The sequence below is a fragment of the Aptenodytes forsteri genome, unplaced genomic scaffold (assembly GCF_000699145.1).
Source record: "Aptenodytes forsteri isolate BGI_AS27 unplaced genomic scaffold, ASM69914v1 Scaffold169, whole genome shotgun sequence".
NCBI classification, from domain to species: Eukaryota; Metazoa; Chordata; class Aves; order Sphenisciformes; family Spheniscidae; genus Aptenodytes; species Aptenodytes forsteri.
The window spans coordinates 506,169-529,844 of NW_008796115.1; the positions used below are offsets into that span (position 1 = coordinate 506,169).

Here is a 23,676-nt window from a genome sequence, read left to right on the forward strand (position 1 = left end):
AGGCAAAGAAATGTGCAAACCAGCTCTTTTCACCATTAAAGAGCTTAGTAAATCACAGTGAAAGACGACGCAGAGATAATTGCCAGACTGACCATGAAAATAACTGACAAACAAGTGCTGAAAATATTTGACTCACCATAGGACATAATGAAAAGCAGAATAAGGCATATTATTTTTGATTTTTTGTGTACAGAAATAGAACTTAGCAGGCCAATGTTCAAAAGACAGAATCACAAGCAACTTCTGAAAACGAATGTCAATGATTACTAAAAATGAAAATATCAGTCATATGGAGGTGTGTTCTATTTAGATGAAATGATATTCAAATGTAGTTAGTTCTTGGAAAACATTTTCCTCCTACACACATTCTTAAAGCTGACTTTTTCATTATGGAAATGATTACTACTATTACACCACTGCCATATTTCTACATTGCCACCCCAGTGATTGATGTAATTTACTTTAATCAGACACTCAAAAATCAATGAGCTACACTGCAGATATTTTATGTCCCAATATCCCACTTCTGCAGTAGTGCAGATTAGTCTGGAGTTATATTATATTTGCAAAACAGGCAAAAATATCCCTACTCATACTATACTTCAAGCATATCTGAAGATTGAAAATAAATCAGTTAATACCTTTTATGCAAAACAAATTTTCAAATTCTTTTACAGTACAACTCACTTTTCATAACCCATAATTATTTCAAAAAATAACTATGTCACTATACTTTGCTAAAGCTGACTTCTCATGGCTGAAATCCTTCAAAGATACTCTGTTCACCTATTTAAATCTCTAAATATCAGGAAAATACCAGGAATTAAAATCAACACCATCTCAACTTTTCCCCAGAAATGACTTCAATTTTAGTGGGCATCACTATTCTGCAGAAGAAAGGGACAGCAAAGACCACGTATACGGCAGAGGAAACTGCCAGACCTCTCTTTCAGTAAAGTCAAAAGTCATGTTTGGTCATGTAGAGTCAGCCAACCAAACTCTACACTTGGTCTGCACTTGATGATTTCATTATCTAATCTACTAAAAATATGTCGTTAGTGTCAAACTTTACAATCTATTGACCTGTGCATGAAAGATTCCCTGTAAAATATGATCTACATTTGCCCTTTCAGAAATCTGTCATCTGGTAAAGATGCTATAGGAATACTAGAAATGCTTATTATAATAATAAGCATTCATTTCTCTCTGTGAGAAAAACCCACATAACGAAACACAGAAATTATGATCTACGATTTCGCAAATGCAATTCCCCTAAGCTAAGTGCTTATTGATGTGTTTATGTAAATCCCTAACAGTAACACTGTCCTTGACAGAATTAGACTATGTGCATGTAAATAAGAGAACAGAATTCCTTTAAGCAAAGAAAATTTGACACTTGCATTAGGGGTTTTTTTCATATCTGTTTACTTAGGCATTCCGGATGGACTTCAGTTATAATTGTTCAGCCAATGCAGAACCTTACCTCTGTCAACGGCTGTTTCAGAGAATGATGAAAACTCTGCAACAGGTAAACACACACCCTCTAGAAGAATAAACAAAGAAAACCAAAAAAGCCTCCAAATTTTTTCCTGAATCTCCAAACAAAGCAATTCTCTCAATATTATTTTTAAAAGATAACTTTTTAGTCACGATCATTCCATATATTCTTTGCATCTGTAGAGACACTAGCCATATGCATAAGACTGCTGAAAGCAGGATTCCTACTCAGTGTTCGGTCTTATTTAGGAACAAAACCTAGAACAACCAACCCAACGTGACCCAGCAAAACCTGGAACAAACATCCCAACGCAACCCAGTCACTGACGTCAGATATGCTAGAGTATACTAATGCTCAACTCAGATAAACAGTTCCTCAGCCGCATACAAAAGCTATGACTCTAGAAATACAGCACCAATCACAGAATGCTTCTTAGCATTACCTAAGTCTCTCTACAGTTTGGTGATACACTTTGAAATTAACTACTGGAACAATTTGATCCTTAAATGTATGTCCTCACACACCCCCAAATCAGAACTGGATATGGTACTCAGGTGTCTCCCCGTTCCTTTTATATCTTCCTGCCACCCTCTGGGCCAAGAATCACTGTACCTGGCGAATTTCTTGCTCCCTAAATGTGACTGTTCACAATAATCCCATTTTCAATAAGAAACAGCCACTTTTACGATGATCTCAGAACACATTTTGCTTTTAGAGCATGGAAAAAATCTGCAACTGAGCAGGCAAATTCATCTCAACCTTAACCATAGCAGTACTATCATTTCATTATTATTCTACACTTAGTTGTAAGGATAATGCTGCTTCCCTTTCTGTTAGTCAAGTTGGCTTCCTGATGTGACTGCCTAAGGCAAACTCCCTTTGGCACCAACCCAGTAACTGCACACTTATCTTACATACCTTACGCTTGGTTAAGCAGGAGTATGACTAAAGTTCTGAACCAAGCCTATTCCCATCAATAAAAGAACATGAAAGTGAGTTTACTATCCACACGACACAAAGTAAGAAGAAAGAAGGTAGAAATCATAAAACCACCTGTTTAAAAGACCTTTCTTTAAAAGACTAAAATACAACTCATACATGTAAATGAAACTTGTGAAGTAGAGGTTTTGTCAGAGGTGATAATCTGAAGTCCTATAACATCAGGAAACGAGAATGAAAAAGATAACAAATTAGAAAAATAGCATGAGACTGCAATAATATTTTGTTCTACAAACAGTGTTTTCAGGAAAGTCAATGATTTTTCCATTGATCCATCACACTTCACCAGCTGTCATTTTGTTGGTCTACTTTGAAAGTGCTACTTCCTTTTTCTAAGCAGGGGGCAGGGGGGAAGGAAAAAAAACAAACCAGATTTAGACTCTCATACACATTTAACATGTTTCTTTATGTTGTGCTAGTACTTGTACTTGCAACATGCAAGCTCGTTTTACCCTGATTCTGAGAGGTAAAAAAAAAAAAAAAAAGAACATGGTTTTCACTGTCTTCTGATACTTCATCCAACTGCCAAAATCATGGAATCACTGAGTGATTGAAGTTGGAAGGGACCTCTGGAGATCATCTTGTCCAACATCCCTGCTCAAGAAGGGTCACCTAGAAAATGTTGTCCAGGACCTTGTCCAGACCAAGGAATTCTGAAGACCAGATTTTTCTTATGCAGTAGCTGGCTCCTGGATGACAGGATGAGTGAATGGACATCTACACAAACCTCCTAAAATGTATGTCACCTGACAAACCTGAAACAGATAAAACTCTAACAAATATTTTATTCTGACCACCAGAAAGAGAAATGTCTCTTCAACTGCAAAACATAGCTTTCACCGATTTTTCTTTCTTTCTTCTTGTTTTTAAACAAATACCTATTTTCCTGGAAGAAGATATTTTGGGGTTTTTTGGGGGGGGGTGTTGGGGTGGGTTTTTTTTTTAAAAGCAATCATACAATCATTAAGGTTGGAAAAGACCTCTAAGATCATCGAGTCCAACCGTCAACCCAACACCACCATGCCCACTAAACCATGTCCCTAAGCGCCTCATCTACACGTCTTTTAAATACCTCCAGGGATGGGGACTCCACCACTTCCCTGGGCAGCCTCTTCCAATGTTTAACCACTCTTTCAGTAAAGACATTTTTCCTCATGTCCAATCTAAACCTCCCCTGGCGCAACTTGAGGCCATTTCCTCTTGTCCTATCCTCTCTTCTCCCCTTACTTGGGAGAAGAGACCGACACCCACCTCGCTACAACCTCCTTTCAGGTAGTTGCAGAGCGCAATAAGGTCTCCCCTCAGCCTCCTCTTCTCCAAGCTAAACAACCCCAGTTCCCTCAGCCGCTCCTCATAAACAATAGAGAGTTTTTGTGACTATCATTGGTTCCATTGTCTATAATCATCTCTTCTCTATGAGTAGAAGAGCATATAAAATGTTGTCTTTGCAGACACTGAAGTGTACCAAACTAAATTTAGGTTTCCAATAAGAAAGGCGTGGTAATGATAAACTTATAGTAAAGGCCAAAGTAAAGAGTAGTCATCTCACAAGGAAAAAAAGAAAACAGTCTTTCCTAAAGACTACCTATGTATTGCAGGGAATTCAAGAGACTTAGAAAACCTGTAGTTACAATATGTTATATGCCATATTCTAATTTAGGACACATCTTTTACAGAACATGGCAAGAATTTACTTGGGTTTTAACTCATTTTAAAACGGAAAAGTGTGATGAGCTCAGAACAGACAACTTATCAGCCTTTTCCACTATTTTGACCTTCAACACTTCCAAGAATACAGTAAGTGCTTCTTAATTCACAGGGGCTTATTTCTTCCATATGAACAATAAGCAAGGACAACAATAGTTGCTTCCTATGCTGCATGTACTACTATTTTTGTACTCCCAGTGTTTCTTTCTTCCTCTCTATTTCTCACTTCACGATTGAAGAAAGTAAAGTTTTTTATGGACACAGTGCTATGCTCTGGGTGATCTCCTACCCTGTTGAAGAGATGATATCCAGAAAGACAGCTGTCACTTCTAAGTGTTCAGCATGAAGACTTTTGATCACCTGCAGTAGTTATAAAGCTACTAGGCATAACATCCTTATGAACAACTAAAATATCAAAATTCAGTAACTCTATTTCTGCCTCTAATAGCAACTCTTGGAGAAGCAGTGAGAAATCTTTCACTACTATGGGTCCAGTCCCATAGGAACTGACAGCCCAATACATCTGGGTTAAAACTGTCTATTAATTCCCTCAGTTGAAAGAAATTTAATGTACAAGCTATATATTGCCTTGCTCATTGTCAACCTCATGGCAATTAGTACATGAATCTAGTGTCAAACTTCAGGAGTTTCAATAAAAGATCAATAGCTACCAGCTACTTTTCAGGCAGAATTATTATAGCAAAGAGCATTTGGTCTTCAAATTATCACATTTCTCTTCCACACTGACAACAGTCAATTCTATATCAACTTTTTTGTTGTTTTTTTTTTTTAATTTTGTGTAAAATGAAGACTGAACTGGAAAGCAAAGTTTATACTCTAAAAATATGAACATTTATCTTGATTTTATGACTTATGACTTATAAAAGAGTTGCTCTAATCTTTTGTGTGAGCTTTTATGTATCAAAATTTAATAGAAATTACTGGCTAAGCCCATACAACTTACACTTACTAAAGTCTATTTCTGAAGCGCAGTTTTTTCTCTCAGATTTTTCTTTGTCATATTTGTGATGGCTATGTACAGGGCTATGTTGTACCTCCGTATATTTCAGTCACATTACGGTGTTTCATATTGTTAGGACAGTCTGTGAAGTTTTGGTATTGCCTATACAAATGGCCACATAATAATTTGCTATATTTGTTCACAGTTGTTACAGCTGCATGAGTTTGTTACCAGCACGAATTACATACATGTAATTGTAAATTGCCTGTCCCTTCTAAGTTAAAAAAAAAAAAGTTCTGGTTCAAAACAAACAAAAAAAAACAAACAAAAAAGCAGACAGATCCATCTGAAAGAACATAAAAGCAGCAACTTGTACTATGCTCTTATGTTCTGTACTTTACAAAAAATTACCCTTAACACCTTCTGTGCTTGAAGCCTCGTAACACTGACATTATGCATGGGATTCAACTTACTACATCTAGGTATCAAAAGCATTTTGGACATCACAGTGTATCTACAACTCCTACACTGAGAGCGAGAACACAGAAGTAACCAGAGCCCCAGCCAGACACTCCAGGGCACAGGACACCATGTTTAGGGAACTGAACCCCACATGCTGCCTTCTCCTTGCAATAACAGCCTTCTAGTCTGAAGAGAGAGATTGGCTCCTGCTTCAAGATATGACAACTCAGAAACACTTGTGTCCTTGTGCTACTGCGTGCCTCTGTTTTGATGATTAAGATGAATACCTAGTGCCTGGATGTCTGAATTCAGAATTGTCCTACCAGTTCACAGGGTACGCAGAGAGAAGCTGGAGTTTAAGCTTGCCTATGTTTGAATCCAGGTGTGGTAGCACCCTAAGACTCTTCCAGAAAGAGAGTGGTAGAAAATGTACAGAAAATATCAGCTTTCTAATTAAAGTAGCTACCCTTCACTGATCTTTCCTAAGAGGACAACAACTTTTCCCATGTTTTTTGCTACACTGAGCCTTCCACCACAAGAAAAAATGGTGGGGAAGTCTGTACTGTAAGATGAATTTACCACGAAAATTTTCATCTGACTCAGCTAATATCCACCTAGCACCTCACTCATTCATATATGCTAGAAGAAGTGACTTGACAGATGTTTTAATTTTTCCTTCTGTTCAGCAGACATGTGAATTCACTGAAGTTTTAGCTGTATTTGAGATTAAGGCATGTGAGAACGGGCTGATGATTTTGGAGGCGAGACTTATAAAAATAAAGTCCTACAGTGTACAGTGAAAATTCCACACATAAAATGTTCAAAGCTATGAACGCTTTCAAGATTTTTAATTGGTTATCGTTCACCTACTTTCTACAAGACCTACTTTTATTCGAGCTCTGCTGGGAGAAGTATCACCTGCTGACCCTTTGCAAGAAAACAGAGAGCCAAGAGAGAGATTTTCCAAAGAACTTTCCCTAGTAAAAACAGGGGGGAAAAAGTAACTTAATGACAGAAGAGGGAAACTGCACTTAGCTTATGTTCTTGGTAAGTGCAAACCTTTGGAAAAAGCGCCATAGAAATTCATCTGGAAGAGTCAATAAAGCAGATGTTAAGCTCAGCAAAATGAAAAAAACTGCCACAGTAATGCCAAAAAACAATGAACCCCTAGAACACTGCAATCTTCAAGAACAACATTCACATGAATGTTTAGATGATTAAACTGCTCTGTTTTATGCTTCCTACAATATAGGTGAACTAGTGATTCAAGCTGAGGGATTTTCCAAACCTGTCAGTTTCAATGTCCCAAAACAACTATGAGTTTAGAAAGCCACCAAACATTAACACATTTCTTTACTTCATGCTAAAAACATAAAAATGGGACCAAAAAAACAACCCCAAAACCCAACTATCTGAATCATGATCACACTGTGTACTAATAATATAATAGCATAAGAACACTATAAAATATTAGTAGTAATAATTACTTATTAGTAATTTAGAAATGAATACAGCTAAAAAGACTTCAACAGCATGTTTTAAAGTGATCACACTTGTACTAATAATATAATAGCATAAGAACACTATAAAATATTAGTAGTAATAATTACTTATTAGTTTAGAAATGAATACAGCTAAAAAGACTTCAACAGCATGTTTTAAAGAAAAACACTCATGTCTGAAACACTGGAACACTGGAAGATGTATCCAAAACATTTTCATTGGGTTTGCCCGGCATGAAAAACCAAGTATTTTCTGCTTCTACGTAATTCACTAGATCAGAATATTGTTCTACGTTGTTCATCCCTGATTTTGGTTTTCTGTTTTATCACATATAAAAAGACTTCAACAGCATGTTTTAAAGAAAAACACTCATGTCTGAAACACTGGAACACTGGAAGATGTATCCAAAACATTTTCATTGGGTTTGCCCGGCATGAAAAACCAAGTATTTTCTGCTTCTACGTAATTCACTAGATCAGAATATTGTTCTACGTTGTTCATCCCTGATTTTGGTTTTCTGTTTTATCACATATTGGAAAATGACTCACCAGGAATTTACTTTGGTTTTATTCTCTTTTTTATTACAAAGACTTTGGGGGATAGTCAGCAGATGTAGTGAACAGAGAACAGCTTAATTTACTGTGTCACTTGAAAGAATGTGAAAACAAAGGAGACATCAAAAGATGCAATGGGCCAAGTCATCAAAATTTGCTAGCATTCCGTACGCTGAAAGACTGGATATTATACAAAGCAGCCAGACCTTTTCTTGTTCCATACAGGGGAATCATATGCCTAGCAGTCTGATAAGATAAATATCACTGAACAGAGGAGTATGTAGTAGCTACTGCCCTATACACAAGTCTCCCTTAGAAAATACTGGTTTTAGCAAGAGTCAATGAGAAAGCTGCTATTTTCTGTCCTATTTTGTCTTTTTTTAATTCAAAAATGCATTTTCCTATTGTATTTTAAACCAAAAAAACAGCAAGCCTTAGAATTGAATTTCATAAATCCTCTCCTAGCACTAAAGAGATGTAGGATGATACTTCTATGGACATCACAACTTCACCCCAAAATACTGTTTGGCCCCTCTGAAGAGTTCAGATACACTGTATAAAGCTGGAATTTCAAAAAATACTCAGTTTCAACCTACACGTTACCGCTAAAAAGATTTCTAGTGTTTTTCCACCCACAAATACTGGAAAATATTTAAGCAAGACTCCCAAAAAATCAGATTAGAAATAAATGTAGCCATTCACTTACACTGACTTCCCAAACCATTATGAAGAAGGGACATGTTTTCAACTACCATTGCTCAGCCATGGAAGTCCAGGCCACAAGTTGTCTTCTGAAACTAAAGCGTCAAGAAAAACACTACTGATCATGAAACCTGAGACCAAAAAAAGTGGCAATTAGATTGCAATGGCAGCGATAGTAGATCAGCACCGAGCTCTGTTGAAAGTTCCATCAGAAATTTTAATATCTCCAATATCACATGAAGTACCCCAACTCAGAAGCTCCTGAACTGTATTAAATTAGACCACAAAAGAACCCAAAACCATCAAACAAACTTTATTATTATTAAGGTTTAATCTGTGTCCAAAGATCAGTTTTGTACAAGTCTAGAAAAGCTTTTTCCCATATATACCCAAGAGTAGGGTTTACTACATGCAGTGATGGTGCCTGATACTTTAATCAGTCAGCTTACTGCTACAGGCAAAACTTAATTTTTCTAGACAGTGGATTAAGGGTCAAGATGGTGTGCAGCTTGTACCATGGGGAATGGTAAATGAGGAGAAGAAGAAACATTCAGCAAGGTAAAAGCCTCAGAGCTAGGATGCAGAACAGGGAAAGGATCCCTTTAGAGCTAAGTTTGCTGCTTCTCTACAGCAGAAACAGAAACGTTGAAAATAGCAGCAGCATTGCTAGGAACAGCCAGCTGTGACACTGCGCAGTAAGAACTGTTTTCTGACCCCTGAACTCTTCTCCCTCAATGGCAGCAGCAAGCTTCACTCTCCAGGGCTCTGGCACTTGCAAAGTAGAAAAGGGCTAACAGCTATTTTGCTATCCAGAGCAATCTACTGCCCTGAGCAACTGCCTGCTGTGCCCGTGGCAAAAGACAATCATGATTTTAACAAAAACATTGGGGGGAGCAATGAGAATAAACCTGGAAGACCAAAAATTTGAATTACTAGTTTTCCTTTTATTTAACAACAGTAACACTATCACGTGCTTTTTCAAACAATTATATATCATCTACACATGCTGAATTCCTATGCTTTTTCAAAGGTAACCAGAATGTTTCTCAGATATATCGCAGTATAATGTGGTGTAAAACAACCACTTCAAATCAGTTCTCTCTCTCCAATATTTACTAATTACAAGTATTTTCCTTTTGATTAAGTTGCTGGTTTGTTTTCATTAACAGTCAGACTCTTCTATATGATCAAAACCAAAAAACGTTACATTGAACAGAAATCCTGTAACTAATCACCTGGTAGGGTGACCATGACTATTTCCAGACACTTCCTCTGCCTCTGTAAGCCCGTGACAGATTGCAGTTATTAACAGGTCAGTGAATAAATTAATTCCAGGGCACTGGAAATTATGTTCATGAAATGAAAAGTGGCCTTGCTGACATTGCATCACTATTTCTAGACAGTGTGCTTGAACACCAAATAAATCTCACAACTTGGATGAGTGCCAAAAACTAGTGACCTAGTTTCATTAGGGTGGGAAAAGACTAGCAATTGGTCCTAAGAGAGCAGATTACCAAAATAACTTCACACAAAAACATTCCACAGAGAATTTTCTTTAAATCAGACATTTTCCAATCTAACAGGTCACTGAAAATCCTCTCTCCCCCCAAAATGCCACAGTCTGAGATCCATTAAAGTTTAAAGTTAAAATGCACTTGTATTACTCACACTGACATTCCTATAGAACATTCTGATTAAACAGAATAAATATTATCTTCTTTCCGTCTCATTACCTCTTTCCATCTCATTCATAATAATTTAATACTGTTTTAAATCAAAACAGCTTTTGCATTTTCAGTGAAAAATATAACACTTCAGGCTTAAACAAAGAGTTTTTACTAATAAAAGTAAGTCTATTTTTAAATATTCAGCACACAGTAATCTGCTCAGTAATCTTCCTTGATTAAAAATTCCTTGGCTTCTCTTCAAAAAATACACTGAGTATGGATGAGCTTAACAGCTGTCGACATAATTTTTAGGAACTTACCAAGCATTGTTGCGTCTATACTAGCCCCCATTTATACACTCCAGCTGGTATTCCAGAGCCCCACTCCCAATTCTTCACCCCCAGTAACATCTATATTGAGATGGAGACATATTGAAGAGGGGAATCTTAATAACAATACACAGTAGAAGATATTTCATCTTCTTCTCTTCATCTTTCCAAAGCCTGTTGCTTCCTGTAAATTACTTTCCATTCACTAACCAAGTGAAGTGCAGAAGGTAAATTGAAACGCTATGAGAAAACTATTCTTGCACTGCTAAAAATCCCACAACATTCCAGACTTGAACATGACATAAGTAATGCAATGCATTAATTTCACCCAGCAATCCCTGCTTACACAAGTCCTTACTAACACATGCCAATGACTAAACTGCAACTCTTCTCTATGTGCTATGCGCAGTAAAGGTCACTTGTGCAATGACTTACACGAAAGGTCTAGAAGTTAAAAGACAGAATCATACTGCTTATTTAATCTCCTCAAAATTTTGGGTTTTCTTTTTTCCTCCAGATTCCCTCTGGATTCACTACTACTGAAATAAATCCTAAAGGATGATCATAGTTTTTGTAGTCTTTACTGTGGCAAACGCTGATGTCAATGCAAGTTTTGACCAAATAACAACATAAAGATTTGTAACTAAGTTTTGAAAGGACATACCCGTCATTTAAATTTTAAAAATGCTGTGGGAGTATCTGGGAAAAAACAGAACAAAAAACTAGACACATGGATATGCTTCTAAAACCCATACTGATTATTTTCTTCTTAATAAACCATTTCTTTAAGAGAATCAATAAGGAATTTTTAGCATGTTATTTCTTTCTCCTCATTTATTAAAAACTTCTTAAGTCCTCAGGTTTATACCTCCAACCTGTCTTGTTTCTCTGCCAGTAACCTCCTGATCAATGTGCACATCTTTTCTCCCCTTTCTCTCTTCCACCTTCTGTCTCTGCTTCTTTGCACAATCTCTTTGTACAGATCTAAGGTTTCTTGCAGACTCCACCCCAAATATACGTACAGACTGGCAGTATCATAGCCAGGTTCTGTCAAACTGTAGACTTAAAAAAAAAAAAATAAAGGGTGGGGGCAGGGAGGGGGGATATGCCACAGAAGCTGAGTCACTTAAAACGACTTAACGAGTGGCTTATGAGCTGTTTGATTCCTACATATGAATGTTGCTTTTCTCACTTGTGAGAATCATGCAGGTCTTCTACACATGCTTTTTATCTCAGCTTCTGCAACTGAAAAACACATTTGGTCATCACTTCTAAAGAACTGCTGAAAACTACCAAGTGATACATAACATGATCAGCTACATACATTAGCGTCCAATGTCTCATCTTCATCATCTTGTATTAAATTGTGTCTATCACTATGCAGATTAACAAGCTTCTTAACACTACAAGGAATATTTTCATCATCCTTTTACACATCTTATTTAGGGACAGACCAAGAACTAAAATAAGGAGTTTATGTTTCCTGGGCTGTCAATGCAGAGAGACAGGAGTGATGAACAGCAATTAAGACTTCTAAAATTGCCTATATGGTATGCATAATCTTCTTCACTCCTTTTATTTTGCTGTCTTCCACTGCCCTGGTATGTTTTTCATACACACATACTGATAGTTGGTAATGATACATTTCTGCTTGATTCTGTCACTAAAAGATAATATTTGATTTTTCCCTCACCACCTCAAGAAATTAGAAAATAAATTCCCAACCCAGATTGACTGGCTCATGCATTTTCATCTTAATTTATCACTGATTCTTTAAGGTTAATAATTTTCTGTACTAGAGTCTTACTTTCACCTGCCTATTTTCTCTGCCTTTCCTAACACTCCCTAAGGAGTTCGTTCTCCTTACCACTTGTGTTACCATAGAGATAGGAAGAGTAGAGGAAAAAGTTGTATTAGTTTGCCAAATAGAGAGAGTAAGTGAAGCTACAAGAAGAAAGGACACTGTCAAGACAATACTGAATCTCTGACAATGAATCAAAGTAGCAGTAAGTCTCCTCAATAGAGGAATGTGGAAAGGTAATCAGACAAGAAGGTAGAGAACCTTAAAATTCAGAGATGCTGACTATGGAAGAAGCTGAGCCTAGAACTCTGAAGCTCAGGATTTTTGTTTTAGCTCCTAGTCCACCAGAAGAGGTAAGACAAGTCAGTAGATACTGAGTTTAATTTGTCTAATACTTATTTCCAAATTGCAATTTTTTTAATTTAAAAAAAAAAACTTCAGTAAGCCGATTTTGAAAAGAAAATTTTATGCAATTTCCATATCCAGCAAATTTTTATTTTCTTCATGCCCCACCTTCCCCCAGAAACATTGGTTATTATTACTTAGTCTTCCTTTTGTTTTCACATAAGCTTAAAAATGAGAAGTTGAAAGAAAATAATACAAAAACTTTATACCAAAGCGTGCAATTGGAAGTTTTTATTATGATTTTGAGTAGACAAGAGAGCTTGAGACAGACACCAGGTGCTGGTTTCAGGATGGGATGAAAAGGGTGGTCTTTTACAAAGCAAAAAAGGGTGGTCTCATACAAAGTACATTAGGCTTTGTACAACTTTTAAAATTAATTCCAAACTTTCTGAAAGGGGAAAATCATTTCATCAAAGGCATTCATGAACTCTGATGGATCTTTATGAGTGAATACAAAACTCATTTACCTGATTAGTTGAAAGTGTGTATACAGATAATTTAAAATTTTAACTGGCTTTGGAAAAATAAAGGGTTCTTTACCTTGCAGCATTTTAGATCATTCTTTTCACCATTTACTTTATTCTCTCGACGTCCTTTTCACTTGAGTACCCCAAGTGAATATATCCTAGATTGCACCTATGCTAGGAAACCTACTGTGAATTCCATTCATATTACAGTCTGCCTAAACTGTAGTTTCTATTCAGTGTCATACTATCCTATATATGGTGAAAAAATCAAATTGCAAAACCAAAGTTTGGGTTTGCTTTCTTTTCAAAGCTTCACTCCTTAGTTACCAATGGCACAGAAATGGTCTGGAAAAAGATAGAAATGTGATAGTACAACCCACACTCACTGAAACAATACCTGAACAGGGCTTAAATCTACATGATTTAAGGAGGATGGAAGAAACCAAACCGTTTGTTACTTTTTTCATTTTTCTGGCTGTCATTCAAAAATAAGCAATCTGCCAATCTCACAAAACAATTTTCAAACTGATGAAAGCAAATGTACTTATATACTTATGAGAATGAGGAAAACAACTGATAACATTGCTCAGGTTATAAGAATGAATTTTAATAAAAACAGTACTCCAAAATTCAACCTTGATATAAAGAACAATGTTTTTATACCCCTAAGACATGACAAAGGTCTAAAGAACATTCAATCATTGTTTGTTGCTAAGGTTTGATTTCTCCATAGGTATAGTATGCTAATCTCAGATGTTCCATGCTTTGCTTTTCAAGACCCAAGAAAATTCCCTTTCTCTCCTCTTACACTTCCTCTAATGCTCAACTTGGCTTCTGGGGCTTTCTTTTGTCCTTGTTTTATTTCCTCCTTCCTCTGCAGCATCAAAGGACTAACTTTAACCAGACACAGTATGTTGGGGATGCAGTGCTGCTCCTTATGATACTGAAATTTCTCAAACGTCTGATTGTTAGTTCTGATTTGTAAACAAGACACGTCCAAATTTAGGTCAGGAAGAAATGTTCTGCAATCTCTGCTAGCAGAAACAACTAGAATGTCAGAAGTGGTCAATTTCTTACACAGAACTTGACATTTCAAATAACATTCTATACAATTGCAGTCAGTTGGGACACCAATGATAGCCTTGGATACCTCCTTTTTCTGTAGGAAGTGCTAGTTGTGTTTTTAGTATTGTTTTGGAAAGTGTTCTATGCCTAGCATGCAAAGGGAAAAGCACAGATTGTTCTGTGGATCACTCTGCAAAGGTAAATACTGTATGCTTCATGTAGATATAGGGGATAGTTCTGATGACATCTCCTATCATCTTCTCTTCTGCTGTAAGTTGCCACTACTTGTAAAGTATTCCATTTATATTCAGAGACTGTAAATAAAATTTGCAAAACATTAGTTTTATGTATGGAGCTTTTGCAGTGTTAGTATTGCATGACATTCTGAAGTTTTGCCACCATTACAACTGATCATAAAGCCAGAGAGAAAAATGAGTCTTTTGATGAAAATCAGCTTATTTTTATTTAAGGAAAACATATGAACCACAATTCTCGCTAACTTACAGAAGCAGAACCAATTTACCTCCCTCTAGTAACATTCTATATATTGTGTTTAATTACTTTGAGAAAAGAGTGGATGTTCAAACATCTGTTTTCTAAAATATTAGCAATTTTTTACTTCAGGCCATTTATTTAACACGACGCATAAAATAAACATTACAAAATATTAAAATGCAAATAAAGCTATCTAGACTTCAGATGACTGAAGAAAAAGTAGATAAATGTTCTTAAAGTAACTAATTTGGGGTTTTACTGTATCAAATCATAATAGGATTGTAAATGCTCAGCAGTCACTGTTAGACCTCAGTAAAAAAAAATAAATTTAGAAGTTTTTCTTAATTGTAAGGGAAGAAGAAGAAGAAGAAGAAGAAAGTGCATCTTCTTGGTTGTGCCACAATAAATAAATTTTTAAGAACAATATTTATGAAACACTGAAGATGTTGATTCAGGAGCTTATTTAAAACTGTGTTCTACCAGTATTTAATTTGGGAACTTTAAAATATTAAAAATCTGACACAAGACTGGGATAAGGAAACAGAAGAAGTAAGAGAAGTCACAAGAGAGTTTATGGACTAACTGGGGAAAAAAAAAAAAGAAACAAACTTAAAGCTAACTATTTCACTTTGAGTTTTTTTCCCAAAGTCAGTCAGTTGTCACAGGACTAAGAGTCAGTTGGTGCCCTTATGTAATGAGAAAAAACTGTATATGTAAGAACTAGGGAGACTTCATGGAAAAAGTAAAGGAGAAGACAAGAGTAGGCTAGTGAGGGCAGGAATAAAGATGGGATGGAGAGGTATAGGATTACTCAGGTAAGATGTATCAAGTTACACAAAATAAGTAGTTTTTTCTTTCTAAATATATCTGTAATGATGTACTATCATGTAGCACCTACACGCACAAAAACGAAACTAAATGTGCAGAAGCCTTTAAGTCCTACTTCAGACACTTCCAGAAATGGTGACACTTCAATTTTTTCAGTATTTGTCAAATGCAATTATTCCTATTATTGTTGAAACTGAAGTACAGAACTCTAAAGAATATGCTAACCATATATTGTAAGGTGCACCAGATTTTAACTGGAAATGTTTGACATTTTATTTAACCTTTACACTTGGCTGAATTGTACAACTACTGCTGTTAGCAAGATCACATTCTGTATGAGTTTTTCACATCTGGAAATTCCCTTGACATCCTTCTCATCCAAAATAGAATTTTTTTTCAGCTTTAAAATAAATCCTGTAACAGAGACCTTCATGTTGTTTTTAAAAGCGAATAATGAATACTTTAAGAGTAAGGAAAATACACAATGATTACCTAAATCCAGTTTTCATTCTTACGCTCATTTTCTTCCTACGCAAAGAAAACTAATTTTTCAGTATGTTCCTCTGTCATCTTTTATAATCGTATAATCTACAAGTACCATAACTTCCCCAAACACATTTTAAAGTTTAGAAAAACAGTCAAAACAACACTGTTACCGAAGTGGAAAGAGCAGAACACAGAAATGCTGCCATTAAATCTCTCCCTTGCTACATATTTTAAAGACAAAAACCAGTCCAGCCTGCTATGTAATGAAGCTTCAGTTTCACCTTTGGAAAAAAAGGTTCAAAGTAACTTTAAGATGCAGAAAGAAGATACAGCTTATTTACAAAGACTTTTTTAAAGATTTAACAGTTGTGTCTTTTTGTTTGTTTGTTTGTTTGTTTGTTTTAAAGCCTTCTTGGTAAAATATGCTTTTAAACTGAATGCTGTCAAGGAAAGCATGATCCCAGGGATCATCTGCTGGGTTTTTATTTTACCTTTAAACAGTGGAAGACAGTTCTGTAATGAAGTAGTGGGGGTTTGGGGAGGAGCAGGGAAGAACAAAGGCAAAATTCATTTTGATGAGTTGAATGAAGACTTGCTAATTAAAATGTCTTCATAAACAAAACAAAAAAAAGGAGTGACAGCTGTAAGTATGCAGGCCAGTAGCTACAGTTTTAATCTAGCCTGGTCAAATGATCTGCTGACACAAGAATATTAATTTCAATGAAGTTCCATTATTTTATTTTGTCTTTTTTGTGGAAACATAATTGTTGATGCATACCAGTACCTCAGCTTTACACATGAAACTTTCATGGAAAAAAACTGCATAAAGAAAACCCAAATTATTTTTTATATAGATATCTGTCTTTCCTACTTCTTATTATCACAGAATATTTTTCCCTTGTACAACGAATCATATCTTATTCTATTAACAAAGTAAGAAAGTTTATGTATGTTGTTTATAAGCATTTTTATCTTCTCATAACAGATCTATTACTCAGTGGTATACAAATAAGATACTAACAAATAAAAGCAGATCTGCCAGCAAGGCATCATCTATCAATTGCAGGCCCGATATGACATCCGTTGTGAAAGTCTAGAGATAAACAACAGAAATAAATCGTGGAGGGAGATAGCTTTAAAAAGTTACAAAGCAGAAAAACAAAGGACTTCAGATACAAATGCTCCAAAAGACAATTTTCAGCTAAGGAGAAACTTCTCACTGTGAAACACTTCCTTTGCAAGTTGAGAGAAACTACATTCAATTAATGAAAGAGGTTTGCTTTCTTTTTACTTCAGTTTGGGAAATAACAACAAAGAGAAGAAATGCGATTTTTGTGTAAAAAAGACTCTTCCTACATTATGCTGAGTTCTGTACAGACTACAGTGTTACACAGAAAATAAGTTGTTTAAACAGCTTTTTGACTAAGAGATCCAAAAAAATCAACTCCTTTCAGCAATGAACAGCTTTGAGAAAAGCCACTCTGGCTGATAACAAGCATGTCCTTAAACTGCAGAGCTAATAAAGTCTGGTTTCCCATGAAATCTTGCCTGATACGAACTCATTGCTGTCCAGTGAGAGGAGAATTCTGACTGAAACATTTTCCACAGCTAGGACATCCACAACGCTTCCCTCCTGTGCCCATTCTTTCATGCCCAAGAATAGGTTAGTTCATGCTGAAACTTTTTGTCTGAGGACAATAAAATTTTCCCCTTCATCTGGCCACCTATTTTTAATAAAATTCTGGGGACTGTCTTTTTTTGCAACCACTGCCATGTAGTCAAATTAGACTACAACTGGCCAACAGACCCCAAGTTCATAGGGAAGAAAAGTGAGGAAAAAAGGGGATGAACAGATAAATCGTCTGATATACATACCTGTTACGGTGGCATAAAACCACTTGTGCAATGAATAATGATTGGCAGACGTTCTTTAGAAAACAAAAGTCATCCATATTCATTCTCAAGTAACTTCCCCAGCACCAAGTTACTAAGCCATTTTCTCTCTGTTACACATTTCCTCTAGTTCTCCGAATCTTGACTTTCCTAGTAGGCAGTGGGATGTACTGAAGAGGAAAACTGGAAAGATCGTCTACTTTCCCTAGCTCACGCTCTGGCAGCTAAGGCTTTTTTCATAGTGGAGAGAACTGGATTTAAATTTCCAAGGGCAGAAGAATCGATCCTTCTCCCTCACAACCTGAGCAGCTGGTGTGTGCACAAAGCTATTGTGCAAAAGAAGGCACTGCTGTCACCCCTCTTGGTCTTGCTCTGCTATCTGCCATGGATGAATTTTCTGAGGAGACCCAACCTGCTACCACAGATAAGGCATGCCCTACAAATGCCTACTTGGTTGAGACCCTCAGCAGACTTAGAAGGAACAATTCATTTTGGTACATTAGCCAGGATTCAAGTAACTGCTGCTCAGCCTTAGCCTTTAGAAGGCTGCAGTACTTCTGTGCATATTCAAAAGTAAAATTTCTTGCACCTGGGAAATCTATGTTAAAACTGATTGGTCACTAGACAGCAGGTGACTGGGTCTTTTGATGACCACATTTCAAAATAGGATGGAATAAAATGTAACATACAACAAGGTCCAAAATGTCATAGCTAATCTGCCCTTAATCTATATTTTAATACTATCTAATGCTAGTAACATTCTTCTAACATAGGTTTTTGAGTGTAACTTCCCGGGGTTTTAAAAGAAGCAAACAGAAAATAAATTTTTCATACAGTCTCAAACACCCACGTTAATTATCACCCAAGTTAAAATCTTTACATCTATCACATACTCATGGCAGCTGATGGAGCAGAATAAAAACAGTAGTAGATTGCCATGCTGTAGGGACCTACTTCGAAGAAGCAACACATTATGTCAGCATGTTTCAGATGTACTAGATGGCAGCAGAAACCTATTGAGGCCTCTTAAGGGCTACAGCTCTCTTTTCAACTCCACTGCCCAGTCCTGCTTTGGCTCAGAGCAGCCTGAAGCAAGCACTATAAGAAAATATTCCATTAACCCGTGAAGCTTATGGTTCAAGTGGGCACATCTGGCTTCTCTACCTAAATGACATATGCAAAATTCCTTCACTCATTCTTCACTTTCTGATGACACAAAGCATGATCAGTTACTATTTGGATGACAGGAGCCAAAAAAAGCTGAAACGTTGTCACTGCTCAACAGGATTGGTGCAAGTACAGGCTGATCAGAAAAAAGTTGCGATAAGCTTGAATACACTCACAAAAATAGTCCTCAGAAAGGCTGACAGGAATAGGGGAAAAATTCATCACTGAACATACACCAAAATGTTTTAAGTTTAAAAGGCATTGTAACATGGTGAAATCAGCTCCTTGAAAATGTGACAGAAGACATATGCCAAATTCATTATTTTAGGATTAAAAAAAAAAGATTTTTCAAACTTCAGTCTTTGAACAGCAATAAAACATTCTGAATCAAATTCATAATGAGTCAGTCACCTAGCATTTTAAGGTGAAAGCGTTAGAAGTTTGAAACATCTATAATTAACTGAAGACAAGGAAATATGAGACCTAAGTAAGTTGAATACTGAGAACATATGGAGAACTTGACCTGAATTTCTTGAACTGGAGAGTATGTCTCCAATACTGTCCTGCAGAGTTCCTTAGGAGAGGGTGGAGTGGGAGGACAAAGGGGAAAACATTGCCAACAAAGATAAACATCATCATTTTCTGTCTTTTTCTTCACTAGGACTTATTATCAAGGCACATTATTTCATGACACCACCACTGGAAGAAAATATATCCTTAAAATCATCTACATTATTATTTTTATCTGCTGCTAAAAGGAGATTGGTCATCATAACTCAGTTTTCCTTATGTAAAATGTAGCTCCGACCACAGAGAAAAAGAGACGGGGAGAAAGTATTGACTGAAATCACAACTCAACAATAACCATAATAATAGAGCATTTGAAATTGTACAATAATTGTCTAGATTAGTGATAGGATGGAACAGTTTCTTACACGAAGTTCATACCAGTGCTCGCATTATGGTAGTTTTTATTGTCCTCTCTACATGAGCTGCAATGGTATCCATTAAAATTGGATACAGTGCTTTCAGAATAGGTTCCACCCATTAGAAAGAAAATAGGGACAAAGAAAGGGTATAAAGTTTCCCAGAACTTCCAGAAATGCAGGCCAAAGCTAGATGGGGGTCACAGGGATGCACTTGTTTTCAAGTTATTGCCCTTTCCGCAGAAAGGCAGATAATCTTAATTCAAGTGACAATGATTTATGCATAAAATAAAAAAAAAAAGGTTTCTTAACACAAAGACCTCCTCGAACTTTATTCATTATATAACTTTCATTCACCTTGAATCCAGGAAAAGCCAGTCAACTGGCCTTCCAAATAGAAAAGAGGTTTTTGACCCCCAAAATCTCAAAAAATATTGGTAAGAAAAAGATCTATTCACAGCTATACTTACAGTTTTTAAACTCTTTTCAACCAATTTACAAGCAGCATGAAAACAGAATTTGAATCCTAAAGTACCAGACGTTATGTAAAAGTGGATCATTATTTAAATTACCATTTTTGTACACTGATAGTTAACTCCCTCTCTTTTTTCCTAGTCTGATCCTTAGCAAAACTATTCAGCCTTCAGATAAAGACATCAAATGTCATTTACAAAAATCACTCAATACTGTCTTAGCTAATGAAGACTTTGATTAAAAACTTAATACACAAGTGCCACTCCCTAAAAATGAGTAATACGCTTTTTAATTAATTTTTGGTAAGTAATACATTCAATAAGCTTTAAAACATGCCAATACCTTTAATAGAAATATAAAAATAAGCAGAAATTAATAAACAACAATTCAAAATCAAGTATCAAGAGCATGTGTTATTCAGTTATCCATGGTAACATAAGCAAAACATTCATACCTGCACCTGGAATGATTGCCAACTTTGTTTCAACTAGGCCCATTTTAGCTGAAGAGGCTAAAAAACAGAATGCAAATAAGTTCTTACTATAATTTATAGGAAAAAAACCTTTGCGAAATATGTAATAATGATGTACAAGATTGTTAATTTATTACATTTCCATCCTAAAGAACAATAAATCGCTTAAAAAGCATTTGTTAATGAAAATCTTTAAATAGATTCAACTGATCTGCCGTTAGTAAAAGATCCAACTACTCCCATCAAGGCAAGTTCTGTACCTTATTAATTTTCACATAGCAAGTAAGCAATTACAGTGAGTAACAGAGACTTATTTACAAAATGTAAAATACTAAAAGAAAAAGACTTATTATTTAACATCTTAAAATGAGGTAGAATTCTGTATCTGATTATTATGAATTCTCTAAAGGTCAAACAGCTTTATATACCCAAAGTTACCGGCAACTGTTCAGGACCAAGTTTCCATTTACTTTCCAACAAATGGCTTTACAGTTCTGACAGCTGGATAGGTCAAGGTTCCTCTTTTCAAGTGCTGTTGTCACTTTTTTTTTTTTATAACAGCTTCATCGCTACTCTCACTAACAACTTTTGCTTTTTCCCTGCAACCTGTTTAGATAAAATTAAATCTTCATCTAGAACACTTCAAATACAGAAAAGGAGAATACTTTAATTACTAAATAAAATATCAAAAAAACCTACATAACCTTTCTGGCAATAATGATAAAATGAAGATCATAAGAATAAAATAAAACATGTAACAAAAGCAATCCAGCTATCAGTGGTAAATTGTTTGAAATTAAACATTAGCAAGTACTTAGGTTTCTGCTAAGTCCCTTTAAAATAATTGGCTACAAACAACATCAAATACAAAATAAGTTTTGTAAGATTGTTGCCAAAACAAGGCTTAGTCAAGCCACCTGCAACACTAATAATCCTATGTTCTATAAACAGGATTCAGACCTACCTGCCACTCTTATATCACAGGCTAATGCAAGCTCCAGCCCACCACCTAATGCAGTTCCATCTATTGCAGCAATAGTAGGTACAGGCAGATTAGCTGAAAAAGAAAGTACCAATTAACACTGGAATCACAAAGAAAATCTCTGAAACGCCATTTCATTATGTTTTGTTCAAAGTAGAGTCATACTATGGGAAAAAAGTTTCATAAAACAAAGTGGGTCTAAAAACTGATTGCTCAGCAACACTTCGGCAAAAAAATTGATCCTCCCTCTAATCAATCTGTGGTTGAATAGGTTTGCAAGCCTTTTTACCTAGCTTCTGCTCACTTTTGACAAAAATCTGAATAGTAAACTCCAAAAACATACATAGCAGAGCCAGGCAAACAAAAAACCAGGAATACTTAAAAAAGGCACATACACAGTCCCAGTTGAAATACAGATGTCTTATCATAATAATTTGTGATGCTAGCATAGCTGGACCTCTCTGTGTCTTAATATCCCCAGACGTGGTGTGGCCACCGCTATTGCCCCCTTTCTCCTGTAAAGCAGCAGCTAACAGCTTAATGGAATGTGGGAAAGTTTTCAGTCTGATAAACAGATGCACATGCTGCCAGTACACATGACAGGTAGCAGGGCTCCAGAGGCCTGTGTGACCATGGCATAGTTTGTATTTAATGCATCATCAGTGTTCTGACACAGGGAAGTCATTTAAACATTCAGCTTACAGTATTGCTCTTCACCTCCAACAAGTTTAAGTTCTCTTCTCCCCTCTTCACCACAAACTTGAAGAAGTTTGATGAGAAATGTATTTTTACTTGAGAAATTAACTTATATATTACAGCTTTAATTACATTTAACATACCATTTACCACAAGCTATCAATAATTCTAAACTATACTCGAACAATATTTGAGTAGTCATTTTTGCGACTAAAGTTTCAAAGATAGTCAAAAGCAATTCATTAGCTGAACACTTCGGTGTACGGTTTGTTGAAATGTTAAACCAACTCTTGACAGCAATAGTTTTTTCTGCAGATGTTAAAAAAATACTTTCTTTGTTTTAATGTTTCAGCTACTTGAATTCAATGACCAGTTCATTCAGTCTTAGTTGGAAATTGAAAAATAAAAAAGCCTGCTGCCAAAATATAAATGAAAATGAGGTGTGAGAGAATGTTCTCTCCTTTTAAAATCTAGAAGGGTAAATGTGACCAAAAATGATTAATTTAATGTATTAATTACAAATAATACTTCCTCTCTTTAGTGAACTAGTTAGTTTTAAATTTAGAAGTTGCGCTACCTAGCTTACCTTTTTCCTTTCTGACAGATACAATCCAGATAACTTTATTTAAAAAAAAAAAAAACCAATTAAATGTTAATGTATATCAGCATGAATAAATCTGTATACAAACAGGTAGTCTCTCACTGAGTAACAAAACAAAGTATCAAATTAAATGAAAGGCTATTTTTAGCTGCAAATTGACATCCTTTTATGATTAACAACTAATGAAAATCCAATTGTCTTTAAGAAAAGAACAAAAATTTACCAATGCTTTTCAAGATCATAACAGATGCTTTAAATCAAAGTCCCTTGGTTGCTGGTTTAGATCATGATTAAAAGTGATTATCTGAATCAATTCCAATGTCAAAAGAGACTACTGTTACTGTCTGCAACATAGAATCATAGAATCATAGAATCATTGAGGTTGGAAAAGACCTCTAAGATCATCGAGTCCAACCGTCAACCCAACACCACCATGCCCACTAAACCATGTCCCTAAGCGCCTCATCTACACGTCTTTTAAACACCTCCAGGGATGGGGACTCAACCACTTCCCTGGGCAGCCTGGTCCAATGTTT

The 23,676-nt window shown here is 35.8% G+C and overlaps 1 protein-coding gene across 1 annotated transcript in view; it reads right to left on the minus strand.

Moving 5' to 3' along the window:
- The window catches only part of AUH (AU RNA binding methylglutaconyl-CoA hydratase), a 116,082-nt gene that overhangs the window by 40,850 nt on the left and 51,556 nt on the right, over nucleotides 1–23,676 (minus strand). Inside the window, exons 5-6 of the mRNA XM_009287195.2 lie at nucleotides 21,826–21,918; nucleotides 20,844–20,900 (exon numbers count right to left, since the gene is read on the minus strand). Coding sequence (XP_009285470.2) covers nucleotides 20,844–20,900; nucleotides 21,826–21,918 — 150 coding nt within the window. The remainder of the gene's footprint in view (nucleotides 1–20,843; nucleotides 20,901–21,825; nucleotides 21,919–23,676) is intronic.